The 27939-nt window shown below is 37.3% G+C and overlaps 1 protein-coding gene across 9 annotated transcripts in view; it reads left to right on the forward strand.

Annotated features, from left to right (window-relative positions):
• The window catches only part of ATF7IP (activating transcription factor 7 interacting protein), a 104632-nt gene that overhangs the window by 58466 nt on the left and 18227 nt on the right, over nt 1-27939 (forward strand). For 4 of the 9 annotated variants that reach the window (XM_068668988.1, XM_068668990.1, XM_068668989.1 and 1 more), the window contains exons 3-11: nt 7727-7813; nt 9877-10022; nt 11240-11377; nt 11787-11852; nt 12519-12592; nt 13128-13216; nt 14728-15363; nt 16983-17050; nt 18401-27396. In XM_068668988.1, coding sequence (XP_068525089.1) covers nt 7727-7813; nt 9877-10022; nt 11240-11377; nt 11787-11852; nt 12519-12592; nt 13128-13216; nt 14728-15363; nt 16983-17050; nt 18401-19930 — 2834 coding nt within the window. In that variant the 3' untranslated portion in view covers nt 19931-27396. Of the gene's footprint in view, nt 1-7726; nt 7814-9876; nt 10023-11239; nt 11378-11786; nt 11853-12518; nt 12593-13127; nt 13217-14727; nt 15364-16982; nt 17051-18400; nt 27397-27939 lie in introns of those variants that run through there. The other 5 variants (XM_068668991.1, XM_068668992.1, XM_068668985.1 and 2 more) reach the window with 4 other exon arrangements.

Here is a 27939-nt window from a genome sequence, read left to right on the forward strand (position 1 = left end):
AGTGGTCACTGCACCGAGCCTGACTGAATTTAAGAAGAGATTGGACTGTGCACTTAGTCACATGGTCTGAACTTGGGTAGACCTGTGCGGTGTCAAGAGTTGGACTTGATGATCCTTAAGGGTCCCTTCCAACTCAGGATATTCTATGATTCTATGATTCTATGAGTAACTGATATATAAAAATGGCAGATGAAACTCACTGTGGCTAACTACTAAGTGATAAATAAGTATAAAAATGTTCATAACTTGATAAAAAGATAGAGCTTACTATTCAAGCACAATTTTCCAGGATTATAGTAGTTTTGTGAAAATATCAATTCAGTGGAAGTTGAAGAAAGCAAAGAATGCTGGAAATAAATACAGAAATTGAGGAAAATGTCAATGTGGGACATCAAGCTTTGATATGTTTTGAACTGAGCAATGTCCCTATGTTTTTGTTTATTCCTGTGCAATTCCTTTTACGTTGGAGCTCTGTCAGAAGGTCCATGTTCAGTCATGCTGGCTTTCCTCCACCCTGTTTCTACACTGTATGTATTGAAGCGGACTGTTTCCATGTTTCAAGGTGGCTCTCGAAGAAGAATTAGCACTCCTGGGTCCCTCTTCTCTCCAGGGCAGTCTCCCTCTGGATGCTGCCGTGTACAGCCTGAACAAAGTGAAAACTGCTCTCTGGAAAGCATGGGCTGTAATGTTCTTCCTTCTGCTGAGTTCTGGTATGATTTTAAGTTCAGCAGTCTAGTGGTTCCTGCAATTGAATCTACTGTTGGCCTACGTGCACCAGACCAGTTCTTCCTTGTTTGTGAATGACAAACCCAGCAGAGTATCTCCCCTAGTTGTCTCAGCAATCACCTATGTCAAGAAATTGTCTTCAGCACACTCCAGAAACCACCTGGATTGTGGGGTCCCAGTTTATTTCCTCTTTACCTCTTCCATGCAGTTGATTCATATCTTTCTACAGCTTCTTCGCTTTCTGACTAATAGCAGGTCAGAGAGGCAACTTCTAGAAAAGAACAAACTATATAATAGAGAAGTATTTATCAGCCTGAAAGAAGAGATGGAGGAGGTCTGTGACGAAGATCTGTAAAATCATTAGTATGGAGAGTATTTGCTGCCTTTTCCTCCAGAAGGACAGAAATGGAAGGAAGGATGAAAACTGAGAGGCAGGATAAAAGCATGGAAGAAAGAATTCTCCATGTGGAGAACTATGGAGCTTCTTGCTAACAGCAAGTACTGTGACTGCTAAAAGTTTACCTACTTTCTCTGTGAAAGAGTAATTTTTTGATGGCTATCAAACAAAAGAAGCCTAAATCTTTGGAGGTCTTCCAGCTGCAGCTTCTCAGAAGGCTGAAGGAGCTTTCTGGGCCAGTGCAACAATGTTCTTTAATCCTTCATGCATTCTTTCCTACTTGGTCATCTGCTGTTGTCAGGAAAGCATTGGATGTAGGATTCTAGACTAGGTGAACTGTTAGTTTTACCTAGTGGAGCTGCTGACACGTTCTTGCCTTATCTCTAGCCTCTCATGTTTGACCAGGTGAGGATGACTGCTAAGGAAAACCTGAAGTCTTTCTCAGAATCACTATCCTACATTCTAGACACCTTGACTTGAGGCTTCTCTGCAGCAGTGCTGTTTTGTGCCCTTCAGGGCTATTTTGAAAGAGAGCTCACTTACTACTGGTCTTTGGTAACAGTCTGAAGTCAAGCGGCACACCCAAGTACAACCTGCTAAGAATAAATGGTGCGGTTAGCATTTCAAAGAATACAGCTCATCTTCTAGAAAGCAGCGTTTAAGAGAACTTCAGAGCGTGTGAGTGGCAGATAAACAAGTAAACATGAACTTTTGTTCCTGTAGTATAACACAGATAGCTCTCAAAATTCTTGAATGTAAAAAGAAAATAAGTTATACTTGGATGGCACTAATGAAACCACTTTTTTTTCAATATTTCCAGTTCTGGTTTTACTTCTAAAAGGGATTAATGTGAGGCTTTCAGAGATCTGGTGCAATGATGTTTCAGCATTTAGGAAATGTACTTCATATTGGAAAGCTTAAGAGGATGTGATTTGTTCATCCAATAAAAGATTTAGGAGGTCTGTAGTACCTGCAACTGTGAGCTGAATATATGATACAAGAGTTTTATTTAATGTGACAGACAAAGACACAACTGCTGCACCTTTGATCCATGGGATTTTGCACACCAGAAATGAGGCATACCCCTGTCTGATGGACTTCGGAAGACTGGTTCAGGGATGTTGGATTTATCAATTGGGATCTTGAAGTCCTTTACAGATTTTTTCCAACTAAAAATATGGCAATTAAAAAATAAGAGAATATTGTGGTTTGTGTTGGAATCACTTGGTAGATTGTGTACTTTGTGATAGGCAGGAGGAGGAGGAGTGACCAAATAAGAGCATAGTTTACATGGGGAAGGACCTCAATAGGTATTTAGTTAATTCTCCTGCTTTTAAAGTAGGGTCAGTTGTGAGATTAGATCAGGCTGTTCAGGACTTGGTCCAGGTAGGTCTTAAAAGCTACTACTGGTGAACACTGGATGACCTCTCCAAGCAACCTGTTCCAGTGTCAGTCTACTCATTGGAAAAGTTTTATCTTCTATCACTTGGAATATCTTTGTGCTTGCATGTATCTCTCATCCTTTGCCATGCACCTTTCCAGTGAGTCTGGCTCCATCCTCTCAGGCCACTTCTATAGGTAGTGGAAAGCTGGAGTGTCCCCATTAAGCTTAGTCTTCTCCATGCTGAACAAGTGCAGCTACCTCAGCCTCTTTTCTAGGCCCCAGCCACCTTAACAGTCTCTTGTCTCCAGCAGAGAGCAATGTAGCAAGTGCCAAGTAGAGGACAGTAGCCACTTCCCATGATGTCCTGGCTATTTTTCCTGTAAATATAGCTTGGGATGCTGTTAGCCTCCTTTGCTGCCAGGGCACGCTGCCAGCTCACGTGTGGCTTGCTGCCTGTGCAAGTCCTTAGTGCAGAGCTGTTCTCCAGCCACATGGTGGTCACCCCTCGTGTCCTTGCAAAGGTTCTCCCTTCCCAGGTGCTGAACTTTGTATTTGTACTTGCTGGATATCATAAAGCATTTGGTGGTCCATTTTTCCAGCCTGTCTAGATCATGATGGTTTCTTTAAAAATACATTAATCTGCTACTTCCCAGATCAACAATTGTCCTTGTACTCATCGTTCATATTAATTAAAATAACACTATCTGAGAGGACTCCCAAAACATGTAAAACATTTAAAAATGTCTGAAAACATTGAGACTGTATAAAAGGAACTGGAAGAGGCTATTGACAGTATCTTCGCTTGGACTTGAACCTGAAGGATGTGTTACGGTGATGTGGATTTTGTGGATACTGAAACTTCCAGTAACTTGGAAACCTACTCAGGTGCATAATCCCTCTTTTAGTGTTGTATATACAGCTCTACTTCTGTTTAGAAAAAGCACTGCACAAATTCTAATCATTGGACAGTATTTATGACAGACCCTGTAAATTAAAGTGAAAATGCTTTATAAGGAGCTTGATATTCTTCCTCGCTCAAGATTGAAATCTGACTAATGTATTACTCTGGAAGACTTCTATGTGCATGCAGAGTGATGCTATGCTTGGTTTTGGGTGCTAGAAAAATACGGAATAGAAAACATCACGATCAATATAAATATTTTAAATCTCTGTAATCAAGCATCAATTAATGTTCACTTAATACCACATTTTGAGAAACAAATACCTGTAAAATACACTGAATGCATTTAAGATAATGTCAGTGTCCTAGTAGTAGCAATATGAGCTAGGCGCCCTTAGCAGATCTAGAGCTGCTAGACACAGAAATCCCAGTTTCTACAGTGGATATAAGAGTGACAAAAAAAACTTCAGACATGGTGCTTCCTGCAGAAAAGCTGTTGTGTTGACACAGCACTATACATGATACCAAATAGATAAAGTCAGCAGACTTCTGCCTAATTATCTCCCATGTTAACAATCCTTTTAAATCAGGGTTCTCTGCTACTGCCTCTTGAGTAGCATGTTTCCACAAATTCACAAGTGTTAGACTAGGTAACCTACAAACTTCATATGGCTATCAGATCTTTCCTTTGCATTGTAGAAGAAAACATTCATATTTAATTTCCCAATTTCAAGGCTGTGTGAGAGAAACTCTTCATGGAATGATAGAACAGCCCAGGAAGGGACCTCAAAAGATCAGCAACCTTCTGTGGGAGAAGGGAGCCCAGGTGCCCCTATATAACGCTGTCCAGTTGCATCCTGAAAACCTCCAGGGATAGGGATTCCACCGCATCCCTGGTGAGGTTGTTCCAGTGAGGGATTGTTCTTACTGTAAAAAAAAAGATATATATTTTCTTACACCAAGGCAAAATCTCTCCCTGTGCAACTTGTACCCATTGTCCCTTGCCTGCTCCACATGGCTCTATGTGAAGAGAGAGACACTGCTCTCTCTAAGTACTTGAATATCATGATGAGATCCATCTGAGTTTTCTCCAGGGTGAAAAGACATAACGTGTTGAGTCTTTCCTCACAAGGCAGCTTTTCCAGCCCTTTGGATCCTCTCTGATCTGACTGCATCACTTTGAATTGTGGGGCTAGAACAGGGTACAGCACTCCGTATGCAGCCTGACAAGCACTGAGTAGAATAGGATGATCACATTTCCATCTGTGCCAGTAATGCCCCTGCAGAGCCAGCCCAGAATCCAGCTTGCCTTCATTGCTGCAGCAGTGCACTGCTGGCTCGTGTTCAGCTTGCTCACCGGGCCCCCCAAGCCCTTTTCAGTGAGGCTGCTCCCCAGGATTCCCTTACAGGTCATAGCCCCTACCTAGACTCTTTGGTTATGGCTCTTGTGTGCCACTGATTGTATTTTGTTGGCCAACTACAAGTAAAATCACTTGCTAGTTAGGTATGTTGCTAGCTTTCAGATTGATTGTCAGTTTGAACAAGATAGAGGTGGTATGACAGCAAGCTCTTGCAAGAGACCTTTTTATTTCAAACAGCAAAATGGAACGTAATTCCATGGGACACCATTCTGTAGAGCATCTTCTCTAGAATAAACAATCATTTGAGTAACTAGTACTAAGTAGTCTGTTGCATTGTTATTTTTTTTAAGGTCTGATCTCTGGTAGTTGTCAGAAATGAATATTGTGTTAAGCTCTGCAGTATACTGAAGGTACATAGATAAGTCATCTTCTCAGCACTGCGTGAATGTGAAGTACATCCCACAGTTGAAAGACTGCTGGTGGTGCCCTATTGCATCCCCCCTGATTTGATGAGCTTCCATGGGGACTTATCCACAAACCTGCTACATCCCCAGCAGTACGGTTCTGATCTCTCTGGAGTTCATAAATAAAAAGTTAAAAATCTGAAAGGTGGCATAGAGAAGTGTTAAATTCAATAAATATGTACTTCAGACATACAATTTAGACATGTTGGTTATAAAATAATAATAATAATTAATAACAACAACAACAACAAAAAAGTTATGTCCAGGTAACTTTTCAGATCCTGTTCAAAAACCGTATGTGTTCTGGTAATTCACAAGTAACTTCATATAGAGAAAGTATCCATTGGAAGCAAGAGACGGGCCATTTGTGGAAATGTGGGAGTAATGGGTATTTATCTTGTCCTAGAGAATACGCGAATTGCTGTTTTGTAAGACAAACACATAAGAAACTAAAATGTAATTATTTGTAAAGCCATTAGAAATACTCTGATACCAAAACAGAGGACTTCAAATCTCTTTCTAGTGTGATCCTTTTGAATGAAATCTACTGAAAAAAAATAGTCTGATGAAGGGACTAAACTTAGACCAGGGAGCAAAAAAGTAATGTGATGCACAAGGTGTCCAAATGAATAGCTGCAAAGTTGATTTTAGACATGAGCATGATAAATACTGTTTTGCAAAAATGTGTCACATTGGTAGAAGTCTGTAGCATTTAATAGATAGAATATCATTTAAAACGGCATTTCTTTTGTGTAAAAACTTTTGTGTAGGGGTTGATTGAGCATTATGAGGGCTAGGTTTTGTGCTTTCTTGTGGCTATTGTCTGAGTACATGAGCTGCAGCCAGTCTATAAGGAGAATGTTGTGGTTACAGGATGATGGCAAAATGGGAGTATTACTTTGCAGTGCAGAATATTTGTAGATACTTCGTATTTCCCTAAGCTTAAGCTTATTCATTATTTTTATTTCCATTTATATATATTGGCAGAGCTGACATCCAAATATGCATTCAGTCAGTTACTAAGCAGATTTGAATGGTTGCAGCTGTAAAAGCTATTAAAAGGTATTTTCAGCCATTCATCAACAGGAAAATGTAGGAAAAAAAAAGAAAAAAAAAAAAACAAACCATTTTTGTTCACATCTACAGCAAATAATGTGGCTAACTAGGAAGACTCTGAGAAATAGAATGATAACAATATTACCAAATTACTTGGTTTTCTGTAATAGCATTAGTCTCCATGCAGAAGTGAAAAACAAAACACCACAGCTTTGAAGCTTGTAGTATGTTATGTTAAAGACACCCTACATATGTGTATCTTTCTGTGGAGTGTTTACATCTTTCAGTTGCATATTAAAATCTGCAACTTCTGGAAAAACAACTCTTGAACTTCAGGAGCCTCCTTTGGAACCATGAAGCTTATCTTGAAGGTCTTTTAAAATTGGCATTTGGCACTATGACGTTTTGTTACATTAAAAAAAAAAAAAAGTTGATTTTGAGGAATTTGTGTGATTTCAATCTCCATGATTTCTTGCATAGGTTAATTAAATGAAAAAAAAAAAATTTTTGTAATTTCAGTTTGTTTTTTTGACTCCTTTGCTGATTTATTTTGAAACTTTATTTTAAATCATTGAAATAGTCTTCATGATAGAAATAACATTTAGTGTTAAGAGAGCATCAGTATATCTGTGCAACTGCAACTTCCTCTAAAAAATCATGTTTAGACTCTTATTCAATTTCTATTTTATTTTTTATTACAGCAATGTAGAGATCAAGTGTTATATAGCAGTGTTGACTTATTCTGTTATATTCTGAATAAATTTTAGCATATATTTTATTTTTCTATCTAGCAAGCACAGGAAGCAGCAATACTGTCTCTGTGAAATACAGTAAAATTTCATGGAATGTGCATAAAAGTTGATGGAAATTTGTCACTTTGTGCAGCTTTCAGGAGGTGTTAGTGTTTCCTTTTAAGCTGTGTGGATATGAGGCATGGTTGTTTTTGTTTAAAGAACTTCCTCAATTGTAGGTTTTAAATGACTAGATTTAAACTGTGATGCTTTTTACTAGGAAAGAAGTAAATGAAAATTAATACTTGCTAAGAAAAAAGAATTTTGGCCTTTTCTACTATCAAGATTATGGACAAATTTTCCAAATGGAAATAAACATCTTAGTATTTTCTTACTGAATTTTTACACTTTCTTCCTAAATGTAACTTTCAGAGCTAACTTTGAGGCACTGTATTGATTTTGAAGCTTAGCGAATCCAGACGTGGATCTGTGTTGTACAGTAGTTCAAAATTTTGCTCTAAAGTTACCGTTCTTCTTTTTTTTTTTTTTCTTAATCTCTAAACGCTTCCCTGTGCCGTACTTCTCTCTCCCCTGGATTGTTGTTGTTTAAAAAAAATAAATGTTCTAAGCTCACTAGTCAAGATAGGACTCTCCAACTTTCGATGGGTCAACATAAATAATGCGTGTTTTTTTCCTGTGTTTATAGAAGAGATGGAGGAGGAAAGAAAGAGTAAGGAAGAGGACAAAGACAGTGAAGACGCCCACAAAGATGATGACAAACACACAGAGAGAAGTATGTAATGTTAAAACTATTATGCTTCACTGATGGCACGTATTAGAAACACAGAATCATTGAGGTTGGAAGGGATGCCTGTGCATGCGGACTACCAGGACATTTTCTGCAAAGCTGCTTCCTAGCCAGTTAGTTCCCGGCCTAGACTGGTACCCAAGCCTACTCGTATTCAACTGTAGGGCTTTGCATTTTCTTTTGTGACCTTCATGAAGTTCCTGTTTACCTATTTCTCCAGCTTGTCAAAATCAGTCTGACAGCATAACTATATAGTGTAGCAACCAATCCTTCCAGATTTGTATCTTCTGCAAATTTCTGAGGGTGCCCTCTATACTGTCACGTCAGTCATAAATGAAGATGCAAGTGCTGGTCCTGGTATTTACCCCCAGGTTACATTACTAGTGACTGGCCTCAAATGGGACTTTGTGCTGCCAATCACAACTTTTGGAGCCCAGCAGCTGAACCAGTTTCTTGCTGTCCATTTTTCCAGGTCATACTCAGTCGGTTTCTCTTACGATGTTTTGGGTACCAAAAACAGTACTAAAAACCAAGATAAACAGCATCCCCTCACCCACCAAACCAGTCGTCTCATCATAGAAGGTTGCCAGGCTGATGAAGCCAATTTTGTTGCCCTTTATGTCTCTCACCAGATTCAGCTCAAGGTGGCCTTTGCCTTTCTTAACTCCATCCCTGCATGCTTCATTTTTTGCTTAGGCAATTGAGGTGTTCCCCTGGGCACAGCTTCCAGCCATCTGCCATGACAGTGGTGAACCAATCCTGTTGTTCTGTGTACCTGCAGGCAGAGTGGGAGCCACTGTGCTTGTGCTTCCAGCCTTCGTCGTCATGGGAGTCTCTATTTCACAACTAGATAAGCTCAGGTTCTGCCCATACATCCTTTGATATAGCTGGTGGTTCTAGTTCTTGAAGCTGCAAGATCTTACGGTTTATCTAGTCTATCTCTTCCTAATTATCTCTGATGTTCCATTCCCTGACATACTGACATAGCTACTTTGGCTTGGTGACATAACTGTCCCACTGTTTGCACCACCTGTAGGCAAGAAATTCATCTTCCTCTGCCACTGCTTCTGTAAAGTTAGAAATATAACTCACACAGCATACATAATAAAAGTAAAGAAAAAATAAGAATGAAAAGCAGCTATTTCTTGTGCTTTTTCAGTTTCAGTGAATCTTCTTTATCTACTACTAATTCTGCCTTTCTGAATTACCCTCAGGTTTGAGGTGAAGGGTTTGGGGGTTTGGAGGTTATGGTGTTTGGATGCTGGGTACATGCCCACAGTATGCTCTATAGCTTCCCTTACTGATAATTTACCTAGGCATGTCATTTTTATGCGTGTCACTAAGAGGATACTGTGCCAGGAGCTGGAAGAGAAAATGAGGTCTCTCTTTGGTTCTTCTATATACTTCATCACTGCAATGAAAATAACATCTATAATGTTAAATTTAAACTTAATATTTTTGGGGCCCCTTCTTTCATCAGATTTTTACTTTCCATCTTGTTCAAATAGTAAAAATAATAATAATAAAAGGTTTACAAAGTTTTGACTATTTTCTCAGTCGGGTTGGTCATGCAGGTTAAAAAGTAATGAAGGGTAGGAAAGAGCTCTGTGCTGATACAGGCAGAACGAAGCAGAAGTTTTACTTGGCGAAGAGGTTACTGAGAAAAGGATAACTTTTTTAGAAGATGGTTGTGTTTTGCTTTTCAGAAGCCATGTTGCATTATAGGATGGTGCTGGTAGGAGCAGGAAGAAGTAGAGGCAAGTGAGAAGGGAATGGTGGTGGTGTAGAGTGATCGATTTGAGGGTGTGGTTTGGTGAATCACAAAGCAGAACTCAGCAGCAGTGTATGGAAATCAAAGGGCCTGTTGTTCTATTTCAGTGTCATCAAATACATTGTTTTCCTGAAGGCATTGTTACTGCTTTAGAATGAAAAATGCTTACACTAGGAAAAAATGAAACTTCATAATAACCATGTTATTCTGCAGATACCTATTTATTTGTTTTGTGTCTTTAAGGTTCCTCACCAGCAGTTTTATCTAATTGTTTCAGGTGAAGTGTCCAGGAGAAAGCGTTCGAAATCTGAGGATATGGACAGTGTACATTCTAAACGTCGTCGGTATGTGGGAGAAGATTATGAAGCAGAACTCCAAGTAAAAATTACAGCCAGAAGAGATGTTGACCAAAAATTACAAAAGGTACAGTGGAGGTGCAGAATGAAGATGGACACACCATATCTGTCTCTAGTCTTAGCATTTTAGAAATAACTGTCTTTTCCCACACCATCCTTGCTCCCCCTCACCACACACTTTCTCTTTTTTTTGTTTAAAATTGTACATAATTCAAGTAACAATGGTGGTTTAATTTATAAAATTCTGCATAACTCTGCTTTTAAGAAGAAACCAAATATCATTTGGAAACTGTGCTGCAGAAGTTACACATGTATTTGGAATGTGTTAAGCATTTAAACTCTTTAAGCTTCGTGTGACTGTAGATGGAGACCAAAATAACCTCAGTGAAGGTGACATTTTAGTGTGATACAGTGTGATAAGTTGTGCTTTTTGTACCCAACTTTAAGGAAGGTCTCTCTCCAAATAAAAGTGTAATCAACATAATGTTTTGCAGACTTCTGTAGAGCTATTACTTGTCTATTTGACTGCACCATTGGTGTGTGAAGAAACCTATGTTCTTGAAGAAAAATATTGTGCACTTACTCCATTAGTTAACTAGCTAGTACTATTGTAGCTTTGCTTATGTAGAATCCAGGCTATGCTAATGTGTATTGTAGCTTTGCTGATGTAGGATCCAGAAAACTTAACCACTTTCATTGCTTGTTTATTTCTTTTTCCTAAGGAAGATTTTTATGCTGCAATAGTCATGATTTAGGAGCGGGAGAGAAATAATAAAAGTAATAAGTAAACTTTGTAGAAATCAGTCTCTTCCATATTTAGCTTCTGCAACAAAAGCTATATAGGCCATTTCTGCTTGGAGGAAAGTGCATATCAAAAAGAAAAGTTTTGCTGAACATCTTTAGTTTCCATTCTTTGAATGCCATTGTCCCTTTAAAGAGTAGAAAAGAAAGAGGAAAAACTAGCCTATGTAAACACAACACTATGATAATATTTTCTGTTAGTGTTCTTTTTATCAGTAATAAAACCATATATATTTAAATTAAATTAATTAATTTCTTGATTTAATGGCAGAGAAAGGGCATGTTTATTTGCCAAAATAGATGTAGAAACCTTGCTTAGCTGTGCTTACTGGTGACTATAATAACTTTGATTGATAAAGTGCAGCCATTGTTATTGTTCTTTTTGTGGCAAGATTCTTTTTGAGTCAAGCATATTTTTGTAGACATCCTTCTGAATTTTGAGATTATATTAATATATATTTTTTTTAATTAATAATTTGGCAGGTTATCCAGAGACTGTTAGAAGAAAAACTTGCTGCTTTACAGTGTGCTGTATTTGACAAGACTCTGGCAGACTTGAAAATGAGAATAGAGAAAATAGAATGTAACAAGAGGCATAAAACTGTGCTTACTGAACTACAGGTGAGTGGTTGTGTATTGAATTGGATTCTAGAGTCAAATTTAAAAAGTAAGATCTTCAGCATTTAGTATTAAGTTTCCTGTAGTTGTTGTTATGTAAGCCATTTTGATTCACAGAGAGAAGTGGGGACGAGAGAAAAAAACAAAAGCAAATAGATGGTTTATGTTTGTGCAGTTGTGAATAGCAATGAAAATTCTTGTCTAAGGTGTAATTGTGATACACACGTGTCTATCTGCTGATTTGAAATGATATGGTAGCTCTGTATTTCTTGGAAAGAAAAATTTCCCCTGATGCAACAGTATTTTTGTATTGATTTCTTAGACGTATATCTTTTGGTTTGTGTAATTTCTTTACAGGTTCTTGGGGAGGATGTTTATGGATTTCCTTGTTTTTCTTCTTCTTCCCATTTAGGCTAAGGTTGCTAGATTGACAAAGCGGTTTGGTGCAGCCAAGGAGGACTTGAAGAAAAGACAGGAAGTAAGAACTGCATTCGTTGTATTTGCTTTTCTGAGCTAGCCTAAGCTTTGTATAGAAGAATAAAGGAATTTTATACATAAAAAGATGAGACTGGGTTCAGTGGTGTTCAGAAATAAGTTTATCTTACTTGGGTAAAACAAAGTGATATGAAAGAAAAGGGTCTTTAACACCTGTTATGTAATTCTCACTTGCACAGAATGTCCCTTATACACTGTTAGTGTGAAAGTTCTTTAAATTATGTATAAGTAAATGTAATTTACTTCAATATAAAGAGTACAGAGTGAATCCCAGGTATTGGGGACAGAGGAGAGGAGAGGAATGAATACAAACAGAAGTATTTCTCTGTGCCTAGAATAAATATTTTGGATTATTTATCGTGAAGAAATTGAAGCTAAAAGTCCATAAAAATCCAGAAAGAAATTTTGGTTCTTGTGCTATAAAAAACTGAAGACGAGAGACTTACAAAGAGGGAGGATGTAGAAAAGGAGATGGGTAGGTCCAAATAGGCTTTGGGTGACTTGTAAATCCTGTCAAGTTCCTGCGCGATTTTGGCTCCAGCAAATTTGTACCTCATACAGAAAGGAATGAATATAAAATAATTAAACCATGAGTTTGCAAGCTTATTCAGTTGTGTGTTTTTGTTTTGTTTTGTTTTGTTTTTGGTAGAACCCACCAAACTCACCTCTGTCTCCAGTGAAAGCAGCAAGTGACACTGTGAGCACAACCAATACGACATACCGGTAAGCAAAGCAAGTCGCTGTGACCATGGTAAAATGTAGAGTAGGACACTTGTAATACCTCATGTAAAGGAAGATCGTTCATGTTTTGTTTTGTTTTTAATAAAAGTGTTCTCCCTTTTCCTTCATTTTGCTGTTCAACTGGAAAATTCCACTTTCTTTCACAGAATTCACAAATGGACAGAATTGAATCCGTTCCTAGGTAAATTGGGGGTTGTTTTAGCAGTTAGAAATAATAGATTAAAATGGAAGTCTAACTTCAAGGAAACAAAAATTCTGTTGGCAGAAGGCAGACTCAGTGCAAGCATTTGAAAATTTGAAATTAAATATTCTGTGGGGCTTTGTTTTTGTGAGGATTTTTGTTTTTTATTAGGGGACTATCCAAAGTTAATTGCATAGGGGGCAGAAAATAAATAGGTTTAGAAAATATTAATGAAAAGAGCAGTTGTAAAATATTTTTCCCCCCACCATTGTACTGTGTATCATAATACCTGATGGTGGTGGATTGAGAAATGCTAACTGAAGCTTCTTTCTATAGAAATGCTGGCACAGTGAGGCAGATGTTGGAGTCGAAGAGGAGTGTAGGAGTGAGCACAACAACGACGTTTCAAGCCTCTCTAAGTACAGGTGAGAAACTGCCTACAGACTTTATAAATACGCTTCTTAAAAGTTTTATTGCTTCCTGTTAATTAACTGAACAGGGTAAAACTGTTTCCTATGACTTTTTTTTTCCCTGGCATCTAAAAGCACTACTCCAAGTTCCATAACACATTCCCAATTTTAGAATAGAATAGAATAGAATGGTTCAGTTTGAAGGGACTAGGTCTTCCCCGTTATTGAGGGCATTTTCCAAGTGGCTCTTGAACACTGACTGGCATGGAGCATCAATCACCTTTCTAGGAAGCCTGTTGTAGCATTTGACCACCCTCACAGTAAAGAAACTTTTCCATCTATCTAGTCTAAACCTCTCCTGGTGCACACTTACGGCATTCCTGTGCATCCTGTCATCTATTACCAGGGAGAAGAGACCAACACCTCCCTCTCCACTTCTCCTCAGGAAGTTGCAGAGAACAATGAGGTCACCTCTTAGCTTTCTCATCTCCAGACGAGACCACCCAGGTGTCTTCATGCCTCATAAGGCATGCCTTTCAGTCCTTCTAACATCTTTGTTGCCCTCCCTTGGAGGGCATTTATTTAGTGCTTACATCTGTATAGTGCGATTACTGGGCAAGGCAAAAATGCATTTACTTGGCCAACCAGAATGTATGAGTAAATGAGATGCTTCAACAGAATGCATACCTGGCTAAGACAGGAAGACTGGCAGCCTCTCCACTGCTGAGAAGTAATATACATGGCTCCTAGGCCATTTTTTTACTCGCTGATTATCATCCCCTCTGACTATTGGTTACAAAAGTTGAGTGGGGAACTAAGGGAAGTCACAAGCCCGAGTTCTTAAGGGAATCATCTTGACAAATGGAATTCCTGTATTAGAATTTTGTAGGGAACGTAGGATCAAAAGCACCATTAATTACCATCATGTAGACACTCTATCTTCAGTTTTGAAAACTACTTAATATCGAATATTGATTTTTTTTTCCAACTATATGTAGTGTGTAATGCTCCCAATCTTCAGATTTAATCCTGAGATTCTGTTGCATAAAAGCAAACATCCTTTTTGGCACATTAATCCGTGATTTCAGTAGAACATTTTGGTTATCATGTCCTATCTGTACAAAGCAAGTTAGTCAACTGATTTAGCTTTTTCTTTTCTCATGTTTTCTGAAGGACCAGTTGTTCTACCATTTCTGTAACACGTGTTTGAAGTGCCATGGTTCATATGTGTTTGTCATTTAAATCTCAGAGCTTTTCTCAGCCTTTATGTCATAGTTGTTTGTATTTTTTGTCATTTGTATATAGTTTTTCAAACTGAAATACAGTATTGACTAACTAGGCCATTTAATATCACAATTCAACAGTACAACAGAAAAGGAGTGTATATATAGCCTTTCTTTGCAAAAAGTCAGTCATATTCCAAACTTTTGCATCTGTTGTGTTGGAGTGAAACTTCCCACTTGGTTCAAATACTTATTTTTTTTTCTTTTTTTCTCTTTTTTTTTTTGGTGCGTGTGTATGTGTAGTACCAGCTTCCACTTTCGTTGCTCCTCAAATACCTGGCAGTGGACATCCTAAGCCTCAGACTCCAGTGACCTCCAGCCCTTTGACAACAACAGTTCTTTCCACAGCTAACACAGCTGCAGTTGTGGGCACAAGCCAAGTGCCCAGTGGCAGCACTCAGCAAATGTCTGTTTCATTGCAGTCTTTGCCCGTAATCTTGCATGTACCTGTTGCAGTGTCATCCCAGCCTCAGCTTCTTCAAGGCCACACAGGAACTTTGGTCAATAACCAGCAGTCAGGCAGCGTTGAATTTATATCTGTACAAAGCGCATCTACAGTAGGTGGCCTTACCAAAACGACAGTGTCTTTGGCATCAACTAACACAACTAAACCAAATAACAGCCCATCTGTGCCCAGTCCCAGTGTTCAGAGGACCTCTCCAGCCAGTGCTGGATCTATAGGGACAACTTTGGCAGTACAGGCTGTTCCAACTGCACATCCTGGTGCACAGACCACAAGAACTTCTTTGCCCACAGTGGGTACTTCAGGACTTCATAATTCTACCAGCAGTCGAACTCCCTTACAGATGAAGATTCCCCTCTCTGCATTTAGTAGTACAGCTCCTATTGAACCTCCCACCATTACAGCGCCCAGAGCTGGTAAGTTATGCTTGACTATTGGCACTGGGAAAGGAAAATGGTTGTCAAAGGGAAACAAAAACATCTAGTCCTTTGGAAATTTTGTTAGTGTATTTCACTGAGATGTGTCTTCTGAGTGGTCTTTCTGTTGAAATTGTCAAGATCAAAATCATCTGTCACAAATGTTGCAGCCATTGTTGAAAATCATCTCTTGTTAGGAGTAAACAGTGTGGCTCTGTAAACTTTGTTTTATTTAAAACTTGTTTTACATTATTTCTAGCATGAAATCAGAAATTCCCATTCTATTATTAACAGCTTGATATTCATGTTTTTTAATACAGTCTCACAAAATAATCTGTTTGCCTTTCCTAAGCAAAGACATACAGAAAAGAAAGTATATTAATTGACTTAATTTTTACAACACTTAAAAGTAAACACAGTGGGGAAAAGACACAACTGAATATTAATCTAGTTCCAAAGAAGTACATTTATTGTCTTTAAAACAAAGTCTCCGAGCACAATGAAAGTCCAAAGATGGTATTTAGATGAGCTATTTTAAATGCTTTCCCTTCCATCTTTTGCCATGCCATCGTGATTCTCTGTACTTCTGATTTTACATACCTTGACATCTTTTTCTAAGTGGTCCTCAAGATTTTCTAAGTGGTCCTGAGTGAGTTGGAATCATAGCCAAGAGTTTCTAATTGGCACAGTATGATGTTAGGATTAACTCAAGCAGAGCTTGACATCAGAAATAATTTATTTTTTCCATCTCTAAAATACCTGTGTCAAAATCTGTCTTCCATCAACATGACAGCTATACACTTTGTATTTAGTTTTTATCTGTAAAACTAGTATAACAATATATAATACAACCTAAAAAGGGTTGCATGGCACAGATCAGGGACAGTGACCAACAGAAGGCTCTATGTGCCCAGAAATTTGTCTTGTTTTCTGCAGTTTGCAGAGCCTTGGTGGATCCCCCAGTGGTTTTCGCACCAGAACTGAAACACTGCTTTGGGCCAACACTGTTATTGCTAAGCTCTGGTTAAAATGAAAGGGAGCGAGAAGGGAGAATTTGGATTTAAATGGTTACTTCAAATATTCAAGCAATTTCTGCTTAAGTTGCTCGTATAGATGTGTGTTTGGTTGAGCTAGGAAGAATGCTCTCTCGCTGCACAGCGTACCTCAGTTACATATTTTGCAATCTAACCATCCATTGTTTAGTCAGTTTTCACATAAAAATGTTGAGTAACTTTTTTTTTTTCTCAGTTTAATATCTTGTCTGTTTACATACAGAGGCAAGAGAGGCTGGAACTATGTTTTGTCCTCAGATAACCAAGGGAATTGTTCACTAAATATTTGGAATACGCTGTCAGACTTTCAAGGAAGGGAATGAATATTACTTCTATGCTGAAAAGTGCCATTTTGCTTTTTTGTAACTTCTGTTCCCTCTGAAAATAATAGTAGTAATTAAGCTTGAATACTTGCAGTTGACACTCAGGACTGAAAAATATTAAATGTACCATGTAGTGAATGTTTAGTATCAAACAACTTCAAATGTTGCCTCCCAATTTGTATAGTGGATAGCAGTATTCAGTACTGATTAGATACTGCAAATGAACAATTTCTTGACCCCTCAGAAAACCAGACAAGCAGGCCACCAACAGATACTTCGGCAAACAAGCGAACTGCTGAGGGAACAACCCAGGTAGGTTGTCGATTATGTTTCTATATAAATTTCTAAAGTTACAATCCACAGGAGATAAGCTCTTTACCTTTACTGCTCATAATGAAACTATTTTAGTTTTCTTTTTGTGCCATCCTTTCTAGTTTCTGTCCATTTGTATTTTTCTTCTTCTTCTGATCCAGAGTATTACTGGGAGCATGAGCTTCTGGTAATCCTTTCAGAAGTTTTCCAATGTGTTTGTGTAAGTAGATGACTTCAGTAATTCCAGAGAACAGTAAAACCGTGTCTGATACCACAGAGCTAACACGAAAGAAAACCCTGCTTAGTTTTTGTCTAAAGGCCTTGAACTTAAAGATACAAGTATTTTGTAAATTATTGCAGCTCTTTCATTTTCACACTAATCCAGAAGTTATTAAGAAATGGAGTTATATTTCATTTCCATGACATTAAAAAAAAGAGAGAAAATAAAAGAAAAAAAATTCTTCAGGAATAACTACTTCATGATAAAGGGGAACTTCTGGATTCTTCATCTAAAATTTGTTGACCTTGCTTTGAAATTTTAAGATTGAATTTAAGCTACTTTTAACTTGTAATTAAGTGGGTTTTTTTTGCATACAGATATTTCACAAAGCACCTCATACTTAACGTTGTTGTTAATTGGAATACATTTTACTGTGGGGAATAAAATGAATTACTTCTAGCCAAAATTTCCACATTTAATGGTGTTTCAAGGTGCAGATAAATCTGAATTGTATTTCAAAGCAAGAAGAAAATATTCTGTTTTTCACTTGTTGCAGAAATAGTCTGACAGAGATGACCAGTATTATAGATCATAAGTCATGCCTTACTGAACCTTTTAATTAAATTGTTTAATAAAGAATGGTTGTCATTTTTAAAAGATACCTGTGGATTATAGCTATAAAAAATTGTCAGTGTTTGGTATGTAGGAAATTAAGTATCAGAATGGTTGACAGATTCATGGCTTTAAGATCTAATTTTCAGTATAAGATGCATATTTTGAAATTTTTCTTCTTTGGTAGAGCCTGAAACCTGGAAAAGATTTTGGAAAAAAAGATTGTGTGTGATAGTGGTATTTAGCAATGGAAGGTGAGCAAGGAGGAGGGAACTGATAGACACAGGATGCTTTCTGGTTTTCAGCCTTTTGTTATAGTGTATGTTTGTAGGTTTGCTTTCAATCAAACCAGTTAAAGCATGTGTAATGCCATGGTTAATAAAGAAGGACCAGATGCATTTTAATTGGCTAGTGAGGTATGAAACTGACGTGCCATGTCATTTGAAAAATCCAGTTAATGCCACCTGCTTTTTGTTATGTAAGATCCAAAATGTTATGTATTACTCCGCACTTCACAGCTCTCAGAACAAAAAGTAGTTCGCTGTGTGCCGTATACCTGTGGCATATTTGATGGTACAACTTTGATCAATTGTTTCGAAAAGCAGTTGAAACATGAAGAGACCTCATCAGAAAATAAAGAAGCGATAGAAGCAGCACAGAGGAATTTTAACTTCCCCGAGGATGTCCTCTTTGGCTTGGAGGAAGAGGAAGAAGATGCTAAGAGCATCAAAAACACCCACAAGCAGACTGGCTGGGCAGCTAACCTATTAAAACAGTGGCTGGCCAAAAATGGCAAGGATCCTAGCTTTGAATTGGTCCCAGTAAGTGAACTCAATGATATTCTAAGAGAGTTCTATTACACGATAAGGAATCATGATGGAAATACCTACAGTGTGGCAAGCTACAAGTCAATGCGTGCTGGCTTAAACCGGCATCTCAAAATGCCACCGTATAATCGTCAGATTTGCTTAATGAAGGACAAAGAGTTTGCTAGTGCAAACATGGTATTTGTGAGCGTGCTGAAGATGCTGCGCATGCAGGGAAAGGATGAGACTCACCACCATCCTCCTATAGCTGCTGAGGACTTGCGTAAAATTAAACAGTCTGGTGTGCTGGGATTGCACAGTCCCCTGGCACTCGTCAACAAGGTGTGGTTTGATTTGCAGTTGCATTTTGCCAAACGAGGGAGGGAAATTTTAAGAGATCTGGCTCCAGATGCTTTTGTTGTTGAGAAAGACAAGAATGGGCGTCGATATGCCATGTTTAGGTATCCTGGCAAAGGAAAAAATGGAGAAGATCCTCATAAAATGGGTAAAATGTATGATATGCCAGGGGACCCAAACTGTCCTGTTTTATCCTTGGAGCTTTATTTGTCTAAGTTGCCTCCGGAGCCCCCTGCCTTTTACCTGCATCCTTTAAAGCTAACATCAGAGCAAATGCAAGAACAGCCAGTATGGTACAAAAGAGAACCAATGGGTGTGAACTACTTAGGTACGATGATGCCCAGGATAAGTGTGGCAGCCAGGCTCTCCCAGCGATATACCAATCATTCGCTCCGAACTACCACCATCCAGCTACTGTGTGAAGCAGGACTGGGGCCTAGAGAAATAATGGCAGTGACGGGCCATCGCTCGGAGTCTGCTATTAGACACTACTGGGGAGCTGCAGAAGTTCGCTACAGGGCTTGGTCAGATATAATGGAGAATAACGCCCCCAGTTACCTATATAGCAAGATCCCAAATGAAGTCATAAAAGAATCACTGTCTGGTGCCTCCACCTCTTCTATAAAGCATGTTGTTGTAGAACGAGGCAAAATTTTATTTCCTAAGAAATCTGGGGTGATACCTGGCAATAGTTCTGTGACTTTAGTCCCTAAGGGACATACAACTCACAAATCTAAAAGCCCCATCCTGTTGAACCACAGTTCTTCCAAGGTGTTTCTCCCAACGAACATAGACAGTGTGAACCTAACTGACAGTCCCCTTCAAGGCTGTTGTAATGATCCTGTCTTCATAAAGCGTGTGATAAAACAAGAACCAATGACTTGATGCTTCTGTAATGGAACTGATTTTGAATGAGTTACTAAAATGAAAAAATTATCAAATTTGTTTTTTCACTTGGTCTACTAAGGAAATTTCTTGTGGTCTAGTTTAGCAAGAAGTATCCTGTTCACACTCCTGAAGGGAGCTATGCAACAGAAACTTAAAACAGAGCAGGGCTTGGAGTTTGTATGACATTCTGTGGCAGCTGGGACATTTAAGTGGCTGAGCGGAGATATTAAAAAAAAAAAAAAAAAAAGAAGGGGATATTGATTTCCACTGAGCTGAAGAGCTATGCTTTCTACACTAAAGTGCGTGGCTTTTATATTTTGTGAAGAGTGTATTTATTACACCAGTCTGTGCCTGCTGGCACTACTGTAGCATCTTACAAATCAAATACTTGATTACTGGAAATCAAAGAGAAATGTACAAGCTGAATGAAACAGACAGAGATACACTACAAATAGATACATGTGCATGAAAACACCTGGAATTGCTTGACCACTGTCACTCTCTTTGTTCAAGTTGTTGCCAGAGGATTGTGCTGTTTTTGTTGTTGTTTTAAACATTTAAAATGTATTTCACCTGTGAGCTACAGATTTCTGTTGCAGGGCCTTTGTTTTCCTCTTTCAGATTTCTGGCTAAGATTTCAGTCGTTCTGATCTCCAAAAGCACTATTTGATACAAATTATGCTAAAATTGATATCTCTTCAGTTGTGCATGAAATGAGGAAAATGTTCTCAAAAGAGTTGAGAACAAGTTTATTGCTTAAATGGCCAGTAATTAGAATTGTTGTCTCTGTGTGTGCTTATCTTATGAGAGGTGTATTTTGTATTTCCCTCTCACCTTCCACTTTCTTCCATTACCTTTCACACTGCCTTTGCGGTATAGTCTTTGTGAGTATAATATGACAGTCCATCAGAACTCTCTCTCAAGAAGCACGTCCTGGTTTTCCCCACCAAACGCTATCAAAACACTCCATTTAGTTTTAACTTTAGATTAGTTCATTAGTCACTCTAATAAACTGATCCTATCATTACATTTTGCATAGGAGGGTTTTGACAGGTCAGAAATCCTCACAGAAAGTGGATATGAATTACGTCTGAGAAATGAAATTGTATTTTAAAAAGGTTCTTTAGCGAAAAAAATTACAAACCAGGAAGGCTAGTCATAGTTCGTTTTTAATGAGCCGTAGTAGAGAACCTGACTTGACTCATGGTTTGTCTTTCCTTTTCTATGCCATAATTTTTCATTACAGATTCTGACAAATAGAGAAATATTACTATAAAAATGAAAATTCGGCCATCAAATCATGGTCTAGGTTGGAAGAAGAAACAGCATAGCATTTAAAACTGCTTTCCAGTATATTAGCTGAAGAAAATAAGAATGGCTTCATCCTTTTGAAATGCAGGCATACATACTTTTGTGTATGTGTGCGAACATAGTTTATCACATTAAGGACTCAACTGGAAGTGTTTATGTTGCTCAGCAGTAGAACAAACTAGAGAAATATTCCAGCTGAAATCATAAATTTGCCATGAAAAATTCTTAATTCTTTGCAGAACTTCCTTGCTGAAAAAGACTTTCAAATACAGAATGTGATTTAGCATTTTGTCATAATCTGAACAAACATCAAGCCGATGCCTGGCCTTAGCAATCTTAATCTTGGCTGATGGTGATTATCTTTGTGGCCTCGGGTAGATCAGTTATAGTTAGTTGATCAGTTTTCTGCAGCATAAGAGCAGTGTGGAGTGTTCAACTTTCTGCGTGATCTCATTAAAGATTAAGAGGTTTTGAGATTTCTATATACATCTTATGTATTTATTTTATGTTTACAGTCAGTTTTATTTGCTGCTGTTATAAATGAACAAGCAAGTTGATTAGGTATAATTCTAATACAAAAATTACTTCTGCCACACAGTCCTACGCTTGCTTAGTTGCAGCATCAGTTTGTGACATCATTGACTATAGGAAGGTAATCACACATCCAGAATTATTTTATCAAGCATATAATAAATCAAACAGAAATGGCAAAGCAATCCTTTTCTAGTGACTAGAAATAAAAATTGACAAAAACAAAGGGCAAACTGTGCTCACAGTAAAGGAGAACTGTGCAGTACCTTATTCTAAGATTTTCTAGCATAACGTAAGTTTCCAAATTCTCAGGCTTCGTAGAATTCATAATTCAACTTGACTGGAAAATTTCATTTTTTGTTTGAAAAGATTTGCTCCAAACTTTCACCGAGATGGAAACGTATTATTTTCTCTGGCATAGAAATTTCCTGTTGTCTAGAGATAGTTCCCTGTTCTGGCATAACAGAGTTGAACATTTATCCTGAAGAAACAATAAAAGTATGTTGCCAGGAGATCATTTAGTTTTTGTTCCCTTTTGCTGCATACTATTATGGTCATACTGACCACATGCCCTGCTCTGGTCCTAATTGCATCTGTGTAATTAACTGTAACAGCATATTGCTAATAGTTTAATTCCTTAACACAAATCTAGTGGGTAATTCAAACTGGAGGGAAAAAAAAAAAAAAAAAAAAAAAAGGACTATTGTGGCAAATCTGGGCATGTCTCTGATTCTTGTAAAATACCATTTGGCTTATAATTTGACTTCCATTCTATTGGATGATAATTAAGAATTTTTAGCTTCTCATTTGTTAAATTGTAATTTTACTGACACCAACTGTATACAGAGTCTTCTTACTACCTTCAGCTTGAACCTGATACTTCAAAGCTACTGACTGCAGTACTACTATGTTTTTATTTTCATATGAGAGTAAAATTTTTCAAACTGAGAAAAAGCATTCCTGGTTTGGGCTGGAAGTAGGATTGCTTTGAAAGGGCTGGAGTCGTTAAATATTGGTGGAAAGCTTAGTAGAATGAATTTTAATTAGTAGAATATATTTCTAGCCTTCTGCAAGTGAAAAATCTTCCCTACGCCTCCTCCCACTTCAGGTATTAAATGGATCTTCCCTACATGTATTTCCTTTCTAGAAAAGCTGAAGTAGGCAAACAGAGCAGGTGTTTGGCTGCTTCTGTAAAGTCAGCTTTGCCCACGTGTGCAGTAATATGGGGGAAGTGGTCTCCCCCCACATCACCCCTCTCCTTTTGCACTGTTATTCTTTTCTGAGAAAATTTTAAGTCAGTCCCATTTATTACAGTACAGGTTACATGCTGTGTTCATGAAATCTATCACAATTGCCATGAACTGGACTCCTCGGTGGCAGTCTCAGCAGAGAGTCTCAAACAGCACGATAACTAATTTCGTTATTTTTTGTTTCCCTTTCCATTATATTTCCATAACATGGTAGAACATGTTAGTGAACCAACAGGTTAAGTACAGTTTGTTGTGATTTTTAAGGCACCATTGGTTCAAATCTTAGTATAGAATTGTTAGTCATAATTTAAAATTCCCTTTAAAAAATTAATATAGCAAATAACACATTGAAATAAATTTATCATGTGTCACTCTTGAATTTTTCTAATTAGATTGTCTTGTAAAATTCATTTTCCATTTCAGTTGCAAAAAAAAAAAAGCATTTAGCCTTTACCAAGTAAACTGAATTTGTTTTGTTTTGTTTTCCTGCCATGTCAGTGATTAAATTCCATCTTCTATGTTGGAGCTGATTCTGAAAACAGGGAAATGACAGTGACCTTTAATAATAAATGTTATTAGTGGATCATCTCATTTTCATAATGAAGCTTCAGTGTGTGTGTGTGAACTTGTGTTTTCTGTGTTGTTTTTGTTGTAAATTTGGAAATCTCTGCTGTTGGTTGCTTCAAGGAGTACCCTAATTTTTATTTTTATGAAGTTAGTGTAGTATCTGACAGTGTAAGTTTTTTTTTCTTATTGCTATGTAAGTAATTCATCCCCACTGTAAGATACTGTGATCTACAGTGTGGGAGATGAAAAAGGTAAATGTTCTTCACTGTACGCACTTTTCCTGTGCCCATGGAAGAACTCAGTTGTGCAGAATGACAAATATCTGAAGGCATTGGAACAAGGTTTTGAAGCAGAAAGCTTTCTTAGCTTTGTGGTTTTAGTCTGGTACATCTCTGGTTATCCTCCAGAACCATGCAGCTTTTCAGTAGTTGAACACTGTCTGGGTTGGTATAGTCAAAGTTATCAGTAAGCAGCTTGGATGTAAGGTTTTGCTCTACTTCTACTTCTCCTTCTTCAGCCCTCCACTGCTACTTGCTCCAAAAGGGATGGTCCCAGGGATGTAGGAGGGGGCGTCTGCTGTGTTTGTCATAGTCTCTGAACTTCAATTTTTTCCTGTTTGCACAGAAATTTAAAGCATGCTATTCAGTCACAGTCATTTTGCTGATGGCCATTCCAATGCCTCAGGTCCCAGAACTGCATTTCTAAACACATGATGAGCACTTTTAATGTATTACAGTACACACTATTGTTACAGAAATTTAGTTATATAACAAGTCTTTATAATGGTTTTAAAGTATTTTATTATGAATCCCAGTTACAGATACAGGAATTATATATATATATATATAATATAATATATAAATATATACATGGCATACTGAGGGAATCTATGAAAGTGATTTATTACATTGTGACGTAAAATAACAGTGAGCAAACTTGAATGGGGTTGGATATGTTAAAACTGGCTGACATGAAATCAGCCTATTCAAGAATGAGTATGTTATATTTGTTGTACCACTAAGTCAGGCAAATAGTCTTTTCTTCCTTGTTCCTCACTCTGGGTGCACCTTATCCTCTTACGGAGCAAAACGGTCTAAATTTCATCTGTGCATTTCACCTTTTCAGCTAATGTTAGGTTTTAAAAAAAAACACCAGTGTCCAATCCATTTCCCATTGTTTCTGACATGCCTTGATTTGTTTGGTTGTCTACCGTTTAATTTAAGCCATTTTGCTGACTATTGGAAGTTTACCTGGTAAAATGTTAATAAAGTACATTTATAACTTTTTTCCCTTGATTTGCAATGTGTAACGAACTTTGTGAGTGTCTGTTGGGGAAACAATGTGAACAAAGTGGACATATCACCTTCAAACATATATGCAGCTATTAATTCTATATTGTTAAAGCGTTATTGATGAAAATGTTTCCTGGCATTTCATGGCTTTGTCACTGAAAATAAATGTGCATAATTATATATGTAAACTGGGATACTTGATTTTTGTCTCTGACCCTGGGGTTATGTTTGTGCTGTTTAAAAAATGCACCTAGCTCTCATCTGTAAGGTGAAACCTTTACCTGAAACTAATTTGAATTCTACATTGTAAAGGTGTTAGCAAAGGTCATTCAAGAATGGGTTCACTTGATTTTTTTTCCTTACAACAGCTACTCAATTTCAGCTATGTGATGTCCTGTTGAGAATTCTTTGGATGATTTTTAAACTCATTTTTTTACCGTGGGTTGTCTTTCCCTGAGACTATCTCTGTTACTTAAACCAGCCCCCAGCTACTAAGAACAGCTTTAATAAGTACATGTGCTTGTATTTTATAGGCTCCAATTCGTCAGTTTGGACCAAAAAAATCTAGAGGTTTTTTAATAAATACTCATTACAACAGACACAAGTAATAGGCTTCATTAATCTGAATTAATGGCTTTATTATTATATAATGGCTTAATTAATGGCTTCATTAATCCTTTTACTGATTAGTAGTATATTTCAGTGGGATTTGGAGAAAGAAGGTAGATGTTTCACCTTACTAGAGTAAGAGCCAGTAAAGAGGTGTGTGTGTGTGTGTGTGTGTGCATGTATGCATGTATGTGTTTATATACCCTTTTAACTGTTTGATTAAAGAAAAACAAAATCATAGCAGTACAGAAATCCTTCTAAGCATTGTGTCAAGTGTTCCTTCATAGATTTAGTTGGAATTACATTTGCTAGTGCCTAAAAACAGCCTTTCTAGCAATCAACTTTTCATATATGTTTCTTGATTTATATTTCTTACTGATGTGAGTAGCAGAGCTAATGTCTATTCTTTGCAACAAATAAGTGAGAGGGTATATAATACATAAGGGTTACTAAGACTGGCTACTCATTTTTTGAATGCTTGCATTGTTCTGTAGAAAGTGTTGCACAATACTGAATAAGGGTAAGGGGGAATGGTCTGGTAAATGGAATACATAAAATGCTGAGAATAGGTATTACACACTATCAAAACAATATTGCAGCCCTGTGAAATTTTGTTTGTGCAAAATGCAAACTAGGTAAACTACTAGCTTTATTGCATTATAATTTATGTTTTAATTGTGGTAAGAGATGATGAATGCATTTGGTGCCTGATCAAATAAATTTTCATGACAGCTTTGCAAGGCTGGAATAATTATTTCAATTGTGTGGGAGTTAACTGCAATGGAGTTGATAACTGTTAGGGAGTGATAAGTTTGAAGCAGTCTGATGGAAGTATACTTAAATATGTACTAAAAAAATGATTTTCGCATATTTTTGCTTGTGCTTGAAATCTGTAGTTTTGTATATGGATGACAAAAAACAAAATACGGGCTTTGTACTTTCCCATGCGGACACAGGATCACCCCCACGCACATGCCAATCCCAGAACATACTTTTAACATCATTCCCCATAATTTCAGATTGATTTTGCTATTATATAACGCCTTGGTGCGTCATGTATGACTGGTGGTGTGATGCTTCATGGAATGTCTCTTTACAAACCCTTTCTTTTTTTTTTTCTGTTTTGATAATGTAGAAGCTATTAATAATAAAATTGTCTGCACTGTGTCAGTGTGCCATAAATAATCTTCAGAGTTTTGATCATTACTACCCTGGAATTAATTTTGATTTTTCACTGTTTTTTGGTGTGTTTTTTGTTTGTTTTTTTTTGTTGTTGTTGTTTTGGTTTGATATTTTTTCTCCATTTTTTCCACTTTTACTTAAATGTTCTGTTATGAAAAGCAGGTGGCATTACAGTTAATAGTGTGGTTACTTCAATGTGATGAACTGAACCGTGGCGTTATATAATACCAAAATTTAGTTTTTTTGAATCACGAATATCATACTTGAATAGAGAAGAGCGTATTCAAAACTTTCTTCAAAATACTAACGGTTACCTTTTGGTATTTCATGTGGTAAAATATATGTGCATGCTTGTGTGTGTATGAGTGTCGTTATATGAAATGATGTAACAGATAACATTTTCTGTTTGCTTTATATTCTAGAGATTTCTTTCACAGTTTTCTTCAGTAGTTTGTCATTGACATATATGCTATAATGTTCTAACCACTTTTTTTGGGGGGGGTCAAATTTCACAATTGTAGTTATGATGAAAAAATACTCTGTTCTTTTCTCAACATCATCTACCATATGTACTTTGGTCTTTAAATTCAGTCTCCTTCCTTGTATTTGTTTTCTTCATGGAATTGGAGTAACTTTTTTTTTCCTCTTTTTTTTCCTTTCAAAATTGCAAATTAATCAACCTAATTTGCAGCAGTGCTGTCTGAAAAAATTGATATTCTTTCTCCCACTATAACATATTTTACGACAGTAGAAATTGGTCTCAGCACGTGGAAAAACTGAGCATGGTACATAAGATGTAACAAGTCAATGTCATTAGTTATGTCCCTTAGAGTACATAAGATGCCTGAGTCAACGTCCCTAGTTTTTCAGAGGCAGATGCTTCAGAATCCCTTAAACACCAGAGACAGACCGTCATTTCATTGCAAGACTGATTCCTTTCTGATTTTCATTTATTTGTTTTCTATAAACTCAAGTATTTCCTGATATTACTGTCAATGATATACGGGGTGTAATGAAAGTCTTCAAGACAAACAGAAAAAGGTTTTGATTATATAGAATTTACATTGGTTTTACAGTAAAAATGGTGACTTCATAGCCACTCACAAATTGGCTAATTTGTGAAAGTTTCAAATTCAGGTGACCCTGTTCTCTTTTTGTGTCTTCAGAAAGTTCCATGGTTTTGATTTCCTCTAAGACCTCTTTTCTTGTATACCTCTGTTTAAATTTGTGTAGTATTCACACGGCATTGATTCTTGAAAGCCAC

Source organism: Anas acuta, chromosome 1 (genome assembly GCF_963932015.1).
Source record: "Anas acuta chromosome 1, bAnaAcu1.1, whole genome shotgun sequence".
In the NCBI taxonomy this organism is placed as follows: Eukaryota; Metazoa; Chordata; class Aves; order Anseriformes; family Anatidae; genus Anas; species Anas acuta.